Below are 12211 nucleotides of genomic sequence, written 5' to 3'. Positions count from 1 at the left end.
TGAAAAGTTGTCTGTTTCAAGGAAAATAAAGAGTAATAAACATGAACTATTCACTCTGGGTAAAGAATCTGCCACCTTCCAAACTCTAACAGATTGAGCTACAGATGAGATTTCCATGTGTGTGTGTGTTAACTGCCATTCTCCATAAAACCGAATGCCGCAGCAGTTGGAAAAGTGAATTATTTTGGTATACTTAAATAGGATAAGGCTCTGAGAGCTTACAGATTTGGCCAGTATGTATTTAACCATAGTTTTATAACTCGGACTAGCAATAAATGACCAACACATCGTTTTTTCTTTGGAAAATAAATTTAATCGGAAAAAATACTTGCAACATACTGAAAATCTCTGTGTATGAGTGTATGTGTGTGTATAAATTAATAATTTTATGTTAGATATTAATGCATTTTTAAATGCATAGATAGGTGCTATTTGAAAAGTGTAGTTAAACTTTACATAGAATCTCTAAAGTGGAACAATCCTGAAATTTGATTTTTAGAAAGCTTGATACAGATGATTAGGTTAAAGTGTTTATAGTCAGTTACATTTTTTTGGGTATGTGTGTCAAATGTTCCATTTGATCCTTTCTAGGCAACTGGGACATCTTTGAGAATAACTTGACGAAATAACTTATTTTCAGGGTAGACTTGCAAAGCAAGTTAAAAAGGCAGAGAATTTAGGCCACTGAACTGTACATGACTTCAATCAGAAGGTCTTTGGGGGGATAATTAAGCAGTCATGGTATAAACTGTCTTACTGAAACGTAAGATTTTAAGCCTGGGATGCTTCAAATTTCACAAAAGAAGGATGATTCTACTACAATGGTGATAGCTTTTAAATGTTCACTATTTTCATTTAGATTCTGATAAGGCATAATTTACACTGTGGTGTGTGCACTCAGATGTCTGCAAAAATTTGAGTTCAAGAAAGATTGTACTGGGGCAGGGTGCAGCGGCTCACACCTGTAATCCTAGCGCTTTGGGAGGCCAAGGCAGGAGGATTGCATGAGCCCAGGAGTTCAAGACCAGCCTGGGCAACATAGCAAGACCCGCCCCCCCAAAAATTAGCTAGGTGTGGTCCTATGGTCCCAACTCTCGGGAGGCTGAAGCAGGAGGATGTCTTGAGCCCAGGAGTTCAAGGCTGCAGTGAGCTATGATTGTGTCATTGTACTCCAGTCTGGGTGACAGAGCAAGACCCTGTCTCTAAAAACAAAACAAAACAACAGATTGTATTGAGAAGTCTCAGGTCAAACTGAGCAAAACTAGGCTGACGTTGGTTTGTGCAAGCTTTGCATTGACTACAAGTGACCCAGTGGCTGACCTCACAATGTGGTATCCACTCAGCCACTTCAATTACCTGTTGCTTTGAGATGTCATGGCAATGCCCTTTCTTTGGTGTCATGTTTCTATTCAGGGTGTAAATTGTACATTTTATCACTGCTAGACTCTGGTTATAAAATCTCGTGGAATGCCATCATGACACACTCTTGTTGGGAAACCTTCTCATGGTGCAGGTGTTCACAGGGACATCAGTTTGGAGATCTGAGGTGGTGCATGGCCAAACCATCTCATTTCCCAGAGCAGCAGATAGCAGTAGCTTCTCATCCCGCCTCAGGTGCACAGTTATGAGGCTACATTTATCTGTGATTGCAACACGCTGTCAGTCAGTGCACTTCTAGTTCCATTCCATTTTATAGAGTTGGTTTTTTAGGCTTCAGTTTTCTCGTTTTGAAGAACTTCTTTAATTCTCGTAATTCCTGGGGCTGCAAACTCTGATCGACTCCTGGGGTCAATTTATAGCTCAGTGGAGACAGAATGTAACCATTTTGGTAAAGACAGATTCTCTTGCAGAACTCAAAGGTGCTAAACATAATTCCAAAATATGGAACTATCTGTTAAAACCGAAAATGAAAATCAAGTTAAGTTCTTAAAAAGAAAACATCAGTGTGTCTGCAGTCAACTTGGATCAGGGTAAGTTATCTTGTAAAGTGAGATAATAGCGGTGGCAATACAAATGGTAACTCTTTTTGGAATCAGGGAAGATGGCAAAAGGAAAGCTGGCTCAATGTGGGTTGGGAGAGGAATGACAGTGATTGAAGGGCATGACCTGCCTGGGAGGCGCTAGATCTGGGTCATATGCACGCAGACTATCTGATACTGCCTGTCACTATATGCTGGCCTTGACTGGAATCATTTACATGCCAGCTAGTGCAAGGTTAGTCCAGAGTGCTTAACGTTTTTTTTTTTTTTGTCATGGATTTCTTTGGGAATATGATGCATATATGCATATACACATACATTTTTGCATAGAATTTTAGGATGAGGGGTTAGGTTCCCCTTGGGGGCCCATGAACCTCCACATTAAGTATCTCTGCACTAAATGATCAGCTCCTCTGGAATGGGGTATAAGATACTCCACCACTGCACAGGTTCCCCTCTCTATGGGGCTGACAGACAGTATGCATTCATGGGCCTTGTGCTACCCATTAGTGCTAGAGGGGGTTTTCCAAGCAAACTGTAGTGGGGGTTGGGGGTGACAAAGGAAGAGGGTAGAATTGGAAGAGGCAGGGGAGCAGCGGAGACTGGTGGCTCTTCTCACCTTCAGTAAATTGGCTGTCAATCCATTCCAGAGCCCCAGGACCCCCTGGGCCTTCACTGTCTGCCGGAAGCAGTCCACTGCTCCTGAGAAATGGACATCTACTCCTCCACTGTGTGGGAGGTAGGGGCTCTGAGCCTGGCAGGGAACAGAAGCTGGGATGAGGTGATTGAAACACTAGGAAATAAATGTCCTAGTGGAAGGAGCCAGGGTCTCAAGTCTACACTCTGGATGCTGGGTTCCTGGCCAAGATGATGGCAAAGAATGGCTGCTGTGGGGTTCTTCTTGTTCTGTGGGCTTAGAACGGATATTAACATGCAATACAATCATGATACCCTGTCCATATATTTGTCATTTATTTTGCTTGGAAGGAAGCCGACATTTGGGACAGATTCAATTTCATACTGACATTCCCTCCCAACCTATGCCTTCTGGACATGATAAACATAATCCCATGCCCTTAGCCTTTTTAAAGTATTCTCCTGTTTCCTTGTCTTTACTGGTCCTTCCCCTGTGAAGCTCCCAAGCGGAGGCTGTTCATTTCTCCACCTCACAGATGTGACAGGGTGGGGAGCATTGCGATGGTGGCATTCTTCTCACGCTCTGTTGCTGTTCCCAAACCCTTCCTCCTTCACTCTCACGACAGAAGCACTTAGCTGGGGCTGATGTCACTGAACCATACTCCTTGGCCTGCTATTATCTACTAATCTGGCCACTCTTCCACATTCATTGAAGACTGTGATACCTGGTGGCTCACCCTCTCCTAGCCTCGCCGTCATCTTAGGTAACTTTGGCATCTATAAAGACGACCCAGCCCATGACCAGTTTCTGGCCTTCGGTTTCAGTGATCCTCACCTTTATACCATTTTGGCCACCCCGTGGACATCATCACCACCTTCAGAGCCATCCTGACTGAACCCTATTATTACCAAAATGCTCCATCTCTGAAAGGAATGTTTTATCCTTTAATATTATTATTTTTTTGCAACAGAATCTCACTCTTGCCCAGGCTGGTGTGCAGTGGCATGATCTCGGCTCACTGCAGCCTCCACCTCCTGGGTTCAAGCGATTCTCCTGTCACAGCCTCCCGAGTATCTAGGACTACAGGTGCACACCACCACACCTGGCTAATTTTTATAGTTTTGGTAGAGATGGGGTTTCACGATGTTGGCCAGGCTGGTCTGAAACTCCTGGCCTCAAGTGATCCACCTGCCTCGGCCTCCCAAAGTGCTAGGATTACAGGCGTGAGCCACTGCACCCAGCCATCCTCTTAGAAAAATAATTTTACAATCAGATGAAATGACTTTTCAATATACCATCTACATATAAAACTGGTACTACCTGTCCACTATGAAGGGGATGTCCCCTCATAGCTGGCTTTCAGAAATGGTGTTGAGTTTATATTAAGCTATGCACATACTTTGGTTTGTTTCTGAAATGTTTCGTTGGGGCTATATGGCATTCTGTGGCAATGGAACCAAGATTATCGATGTGGGAGAGGAGGTGTGGTACAACAGTAAGAAGAGCACAACTCTAGAGTTGAGCAGGTTCGTTTCTAGTCCTAGTTTCTTCACTTACTTGGCCCTGTGACCCTAGGCAGCTTATCTAACCTTCAGAGCATTCACTGCCTTTTAATATTTGGAATAATTTACTTATTTATTTCCTTTATTTATCTGCTCCTTCTCTGCAACTAGAATTTCAGCTACAGGTAAGGAGGGATTTTTTGGTCTGTTTTATTGACTTCTGTATCCTTAATATTCTTAATACATAGTAGATATTTAATAAACATTTGAATACATGAAATGTATTCCATTGTCGACCTCCTGGTTTCCAAATCCAGTGGCTCTTTTTGGCTATATTATTACTGGATTTCTTAGGGGGCAATATTTGGCACTGATAACCAGGAACTCTTTTGGTCCTCCTCAATTTATATACCTTTTCTAGGAAATTCTACCATAGCTTTTGCTTTAAACACCTCCTACAGGCAGATGGCTCCCAAATCTTTATCTTTGGCTCTGACCTCCCACTGACCTCCAAAACCAAGCACCCAACTGCCTACTGGGCAGCTCTACCTGGATAGTACACAAGTACTCAAAACTCGACACACCTAGAACCTATTGTTGCCTTTCTTCTTGACAGTGTCAGATTTATTCTTTCTTCTGTATTTCTTATCTCAGTGATGAATGGCCCAACTCTTTAACAAGCTACCCCAAGCCAGAAACCTGGGATTCCTTCATTTCACCCACCCTTACTGCCCTATCCAAGCAATCATCAAGTCCTATCAATCTTGTCTTCTAAATAGAGCATTTCTCAAATGCAGCTCCTCCTTTCCATCCCCACTAGCACTCCCATAATTCAGGCTACCACCATCTCATGTGTGCATTACTGTAGCAGTCTGTTACTGGCCTCTTGGACCCACTCTTGTCCTTTTCAATTCTTTTCTTTTCCTTTTTCTTTCTTTTTTTGAGACATAGTCTCGCTCTGTTACCCAGGCTGGAGTCCAATGGTGCAATCACGGTTCACTGCAGCCTGAACCTCCTAGGCTCAGGTGATCCTCCCACCTTAGCCTCCCTGGTAGCTGGGACTACTGGCATGCGCCACCATGCCCTGCTAATTTTTGTATTTTTTGTAGAGACAGGGTTTCCCTATGTTGCCCAGGCTGGTCTCGAATTTCTGGGCTCATGTGATCCTCCCACCTTGGCCTCCCATAGTGCTAGGATTACAAGTATAAGCCACCACACCCAGCCTCCAATTCATTCTTCTTCTTCTTTTTTTTGAGACAGAGTCTCGCCCTGTTGCTCAGGCTGGAGTGCAGTCACACGATCTCGGCTCACTGCAACCTCTGCCTCCTGGGTTCAAGCGATTCTCCTGCCTCAGCCTCCCGAGTAGCTGGGATTACAGGTGCATGCCATCACACCTGCCTAATTTTTGTATTTTTAGTAGAGATGGGGTTTCCCTGTGTTGGGCAGGCTGGTCTTGAACTCCTGACCTCAGGTGATCCACCTGCCTCGGCCGCCCAAAGTGCTGAGATTACAAGTGTGAGCCACCGTGCCCGGCCTCATTCTTTATACTACAGCCAGAACGCATTTCTAAGATTCCAATTCAGACCACTGACTCCTTTACTGACTTTTTACCGCCTGTAGGATAAAATCTAAGCTCCTTAGAATGACATGTAAGGCCCTTCATGACAACTTTTCCAGCATGAAAAGCATCACTCACCCCAATCATACTGACTGCACTCCTTAGCTCTTTTTTATACTCCCATTAGCTCCCATTATCCCCTCTAAAGACTATTCATCTATTTGCATATTTATTGATACTTACTATATGCCAGACACTCAGGATACATTAGTGAACCAAACAGACAAAAGTCCCTGTTCCTATAAAGCTGAAATTCTAATTGCAGGGGAAGACAAGACAGACAATAAATAAGCAAATTACGCCAAATACTAAGAGGAGGTGAGTGCTCTGGATAAAATAAAAGCAGAGGGAACATAAGGAGTGTCTGGAGGATGCTGAAGTTTTTATTAGGGTAATCAGAGAAGACCTCACCAAGAAGATGGCTTTTTGGAGATCTGAAGGAAGTGAGGAAGCAAGTTGTACAGATATCTTCAAAGGCCCTGGGACAGGAGCATGTCTGGGGTGTTACAGAGGCAATGAGGAGGCCAGTGTGGTGGTAATGGAATGAACAAAATAGAGAGTAATGGGATATGACTTCAGAAAAGTAAATGGTGGCTAGGTTGTATAAGGCTGGTAGGGCCCACAGTAAGCATTTTGGCTTTTACTGAGAAGACTGGTCACTGGGGGGGTTATGAATAGAAGAATGGCATGACCTAATTTATATTTTCGCATGATCACTTTGGCTGCTATGTTGAAAAAGACTCAAGGATGGAGGGAAAAGTAGGATGGAGACTGGTTAGGAGACTACTAGAGTAATTTAGGCAAGAGATGACAGTAGCTTGGACTGGGATGCTAGTGGTGGAGTGGTGAGCAGTGGTCAGACTCGATATATTCTGAAGGTAGAGTCAACAGGATTGGCTGATGGACTGGATGAGGGTGTGAGAGGAAAGTCAAGGATGGCTCTAAAGTTTCTGGCCTAAGCGACGGGATAGACAGAAGTGCCATGAACTGAGATGGAGGACGCTATGGGAGAAGCAGGTTGGCTTTGTTTTTGTTTTTTAAGGGTGAGTGAAAACATCAGGAGTTAACTGTGCAATGCTTGTTAGCCATTCAAATGGAGATGGAGAGTTGGCTACATGAGTCTGGAGTTCAGGGGAGAGGTCAGGGCTGGAAACATAATTAGGGCGTCACCAGTACACGGATGGTATTTAAAGCCAGGAGACCAGATGAGATCACTTAGGGCTTGAGCCTGGGGATACTTCCACATTAGACCCAGCAAAGAAGACTGAGAAGGAGCAGTCGGTGAAGAAGGAAAAGGAAAGTGTGGTGTCCAGTAAGCCAAGTGAAGGTGGTATGTGAAGGAGGAGTGGTGAGCTGCTGAGGGCCCAGTAAGATGAAGACTGAGAAGTGACCCTTGTATCTAAACACATGGAGGTCACTGGTTATCATAAAAAGAGAAGTTTTGGCTGGGTGCAGTGGCTCACATGTGCAATCCCAGCACTTTGGGAGGCCATGGGGGGAGGATTGCTTGAGCCCAGGAGTTCAAGACCAGCCTGGGCAACATAGTGGGACCCCTATCTCTGCAAAAAATATAAAAATTAGCTGGGTGTGGTGGTGCACACCTGTAGTCCCAGTTACTTGGGGGGGGGGGGCTGAGGTGGGAGGGTTGCTTGGGCCCATGAGGTTGAGGCTGCAGTGAACCATGATTATGCCACTGTACTCCAGCCTGGACGATAGAGTGAGTCCCTGTCTCAAAAAATAAAAGAGAAGTTTATTGGGTGGTGGAGCAAAAGTCTGACTGGAATGGACTCAAGAGAGAATGCGGCTGGGCATGGTGGCTCATGCCTGTAATTCTAGCACTTTGGGAGGCCAAGGCAAGTGGATCACCTGAGGTCAGGAGTTCGAGACTAGCCTGGCCAACATGGCAAAACCCCGTCTCTGCTAAAAATACAAAAATTAGCCAGGCATGGTAGTGGGCGCCTGTAATCCCAGCTACTCAGGAGGCTGAGTCATGAGAATCGCTTGAACCCAGGAGGTGGAGGTTGCAGTGAGCTGAGATCGCGCCACTGCACTCCAGCCTGGGCGACAGAGTGAGACTCTGTCTCAAAAAAAAAAAAAAAAAAAAAAAGAGAATGGGAGAATGGGAAGAGAAAGATTGGAGATGGTGAATATAGACAACTCTTTCAAAGAGGCCTCTTTCACAATTGTACTGTAATCATGTCCAATTTACATGTCTGTTTTTCCTAGTGTTCTGTGAACTCTGTGAGGACTGGGTCTTCTTAATTTCCATATCTCTAGTGCCTTAACCAGCAGCTGACACATGACTGGTGCTCAATGAATGGTTTGCTGAATGAGTACATAAAATGCTCAGTATAAGAGTGGGCTGGAATTTTTAAAGCATTTTCACATAATTTTATGCATGAGTTGTAAAAACGGTGGGTCAAGACTTATACAATGTAATGTAGAATCTTTGCAGAAAACAAATATCAAAATTCATTTCATTTCTCTCTTCACAAGACATTGTAGATGGTTCTATTTTACTAAGATGTAATGGCATAGTACAAAATATTACACATGTAGCCCATATTACTATTGCCACTACTGATGCATAGCTGCTGACATTTATTGACTGCTTATGTGTCTGTTACAGTTGAGGAAACTGAGGCTCAGGGACAGGTTAAGTGATTTGACCAAGGTCATACAGCAGGTAATGAACACATTTTATTCTGTTTTATATTCCAGCTAGTTGTTTCCTGTCTCTCTCCCTCAGGATACTATGAGACCTGTGATGGCTAGGACCACATTTTACTTAGCTTTTCTCTCTTCCACCCTCCTTAAAAATCTGTAGAAGAGTGAATTACCATCAGAGAAGCAGTGTGAAAACTCGATTTTACTGATTCAAACCAGGCTTTCTGGACTTTTTTTTTTTTTTTTTTGAGCTGGAGTCCCACTCTGTCACTCAGGCTAGAGAGCAGTGGTGTGATCTCGGCTCACTGCAACCTCTGCCTCCCAGATTCAAGCAATTCTCCTGCCTCAGCCTCCCGAGTAGCTGAGATTGCAGGTGCATGCCACCACACCCAGCTAATTTTTGTACTTTTAGTAGAGGTGGGGTTTCACCATGTTGGCCAGGCTGGCCTCAAACTCTTGACCTCAGGTGATCCTCCTGCCTTGGCCTCCCAAAGTGCTGGGATTATGGGCATGAGCCACCTCTTTGTTGCCCCTGACAATGAAAGCTGGCCCTTTCTTGCTCTCCTTCTGATTACTAGATCTCCAAGGACTCGATTACTTTAGACTCTGATAACGCAGATCCCTAAACCAGAGACCCCAATCTGAAATGGACCCTAAGATCTTCCCTTCCAATTAATCTTTTCACAAACAGAAACCTATGACCTGGAGAAGCAGAGCGACTTAACCAAAGCCCCCAGCTGGTGCGTAGCAGAGGCAGACCTAGAGGCCAGATGCTCTGCCTACTGGGCCACTGCAGCCTGCACTCCAGGATCCTGCCTCCTGGTGACTCTGTGACCTTGGCCTCTAGGCTCCAAGGCTTTACACTACAACTTATGCTGCCTCTGACAGCCACCGAACTCATGCCCTTGCAGGACACCCCATCCCACTACCGTTGCTGCACAACCCTGGCAATGCCAGTCGTCATCTTGTTCAAGTTAGACTTTAGCTTCTCTCATGACCCCCAACTATAAGGACATTCAATACAGCATATAGTAAAAGGCCACTAATTCCAACTAGTGGGTATGTATAGTGGGGGAGTCGGCCTAAATGAGTGAAATCTAAATTATGAAATTATGGAAAGACACTCCATTTTATTATATATGACTGGAACTAGATTAATGAAGGGCAACCTAGTAGAGACACTTTTCAGGCCTTACTTTCATGCATGGTTGAGTGATCTGTGGAAGTCTAGGTAGAGTGCGAATGTTCTGCCTGTGGGCTTCAGCATCACACAGACCTGGATTGGAACCCTTGTCTCTTCTACTCATTAGCTATTTTTGATCTTAAGCAAGTTCCTCTTTTTTGGAGACAGGGTCTTTCTCTGTCACCCAGTGGCATGATCTTGGTTCATTGCAACCTCTACCTCCTGGGTTCAAGCGATTCTTGTGCCTCAGCCTCCTGAGTAGCTGGGATTACAGGCACATGCCCCCACGCCTGGCTAATTTTTGTATTTTTAGTAGAGACAGGGTTTTGCCATGTTGGCCAGGCTGGTCTCAAACTCCTGACCTCAAGTGATCCATCCACCTTGGCCTCCCAAAGTGCTGGGATTACAGGCGTGAGCCACTGCACCCAGTGAGTTCCTTAACTTCTCTGAGCTTCAATTTCCTTATTTCAAAAATGGGAGTGATAATACCTAGCTCTTAGAGTTGCTGTGGAAATTAAATAAGACAATAAAGAGTGCCAGCAACATTATAAGTGTCAATAATATTAGCCATTATTAGTAATAAATAGGTACTTCAGCAGGCTTTAAAAGCAGCTTCTTTTTGTAAACAGTTTAAATATCCCTATAATTATGCTGTTTATATGACTAATTTGCTTACTAAGCCCTGGGTTATTAGAATTTTAGGTTAGTGGCATGCAAATTAAGGAGGTTTCACAATTCTTTATTTTATATTAATGATTGTTATATCTTTCCTCATTAATCCAGCTCAAAGAATCAATAACCTATGCTTTAAAAATATAGAATGGCTGGGCGCAGTGGCTCATGCCTGTAATTCCAGCACTTTGGGAGGCTGAGGCTGGCAGATCGCTTGATCCCAGGAGTTCAAGACCAGCCTGGGCAACATGACGAAACCTCGTCTCTACAAAAGAAAAAAAAATTAGCCAGGCATGATGGCATGTACCTGTAGTCCCAGCTACTCAGGAAGGAGTAGATCCTGAGGCAGGAGGATCGACTGAGCCCAGGAGGTTGAGGCTGCAGTGAGCCGAGATTCCACCATGGCACTCCAGCCTGGGCAACAGAGCAAAACCCTGTCTCAAAAAAATAAATAAATAAAATAAAATAAAAAATAATTCTCCATCAAGTTGAAGGGTGAAACTTTTGAGTTATGCCTTCTCTTTAAGGTGCAGTGACAAGCAAACACAGATGATTGTAAGAAACAGAACATGAAATGGATAAGCTGAATCTCCCAGCCTGGTTGTAATCCCAGCTACTTGGGAGGCTGAGGCAGGAGAATTGCTTGAACCCAGGAGGCAGAGGTTGCAGTAAGCTGAGATTGTGCCACTGCACTCCAGCCTGGGCAACAGAGTAATACTCTGTCTCAAAAAAAAAAAAAAAAAAAAAAGAGAGAGAGAGAGATTAGAGAATGGGGGCTGGGCGTGGTGGCTCACACCTGTAATTCTAGCACTTTGGGAAGCCAAGGCAAGTGGATCACCTGAGGTCAGGAGTTCGAAACCAGCCTGGCCAACATGGCGAAACCCTGTCTCTGCTAAAAATACAAAAATTAGCCGGGCATGGTGGCAGATGCCTGTAATCCCAGCCACTCGGGAGGCTGAGGCATGAGAATTGCTTGAACCTGGGAGGTGGAGGTTGCAGTGAGCCAAGACTGTGCCACTGCACTCCAGCCTGGGCGACAGAGTGAGACTCTGTGTCAAAAAAAAAAAAAAAAAAAAAGAGAATGGGAAAAGAAAGACTGGAGATGGTAAATAAATACAGACAACTCTTTCAAAGAGACCTCGTTCACAATTGTACTGTAATCATGTCCAATTTACATGTCTTTTTCCTAGTGTTCTGTGAACTCTGTGAGGACTGGGTCTTTTTAATTTCCGTATCTCTAGTGCCTTAACCAGCAGCTGACACATGACCGGTGCTCAATGGATAGTTTGCTGAATGAGTACATAAAATACTCAGTATAAGAGTGGGCTGGAATTTTTAAAGCATTTTCACATAATTTTATGCATGAGTTATAAAAACGGTGGGTCAAGACTTATACAATGTAATGTAGAATCTTTGCAGAAAACAAATATCAAAATTCATTTCATTTCTCTCTTCACAAGACATTGTAGATGGTTCTGTTTTACAGTAGGCAAAATGGCTAGGAGTCTTCGGTGGATGTCTTACTTTAAAGTGTTTCCTTTAGCATTGTTCGGACTCAACCTCCTTTCCTTCTTACCCTATCAGTAAAGAACTGTTACCAAAGGGATAGTAAGCCTTCTTTTCCCTTACAAAGAATCTGCCTAATCACAAGACTTCAAGTTCCTCCTGCTAATGTAAGACTGAAATATTGAAAAGAGGAAATTATGTTCGTGCAGGAAAGTAACCTCCTTATTTTGCTACCAAATAAGATGACTGATTTATCATCTGCCAGTTTCTGGTAAGAACTGTAAAGAGCCCCGGGTCATGAGTCAAGGTAATAATTCTGTAATCTGGTGCTCCCCACAACTAAAACAAAAAGACACTAAGTAACACGAATTACATAACAGGTCAATTATAATCAACTTGTGATAAATCAAGGTCCATCTATATCCAGTCTTAGGACCTTAACAATCT

At 43.9% G+C, this 12211-nt stretch overlaps 1 protein-coding gene across 1 annotated transcript in view; it reads right to left on the bottom strand.

The window, feature by feature from the left end:
- Nucleotides 1-290: 290 nt before the first annotated feature.
- Nucleotides 291-12211, bottom strand: part of SLC25A43 (solute carrier family 25 member 43) — a 48528-nt gene continuing 36607 nt past the window's right edge. The window contains exons 4-5 of the mRNA XM_055267919.2: nt 2599-2733; nt 291-1891 (exon numbers count right to left, since the gene is read on the bottom strand). Coding sequence (XP_055123894.1) covers nt 1691-1891; nt 2599-2733 — 336 coding nt within the window. The 3' untranslated portion in view covers nt 291-1690. The remainder of the gene's footprint in view (nt 1892-2598; nt 2734-12211) is intronic.

The sequence above is a fragment of the Symphalangus syndactylus genome, chromosome X (genome assembly GCF_028878055.3).
Source record: "Symphalangus syndactylus isolate Jambi chromosome X, NHGRI_mSymSyn1-v2.1_pri, whole genome shotgun sequence".
Lineage (NCBI taxonomy): Eukaryota > Metazoa > Chordata > Mammalia > Primates > Hylobatidae > Symphalangus > Symphalangus syndactylus.
The sequence above is the reverse complement of the archived record's forward strand: the minus strand, read 5'-3'. Positions and strand labels throughout refer to the sequence as shown.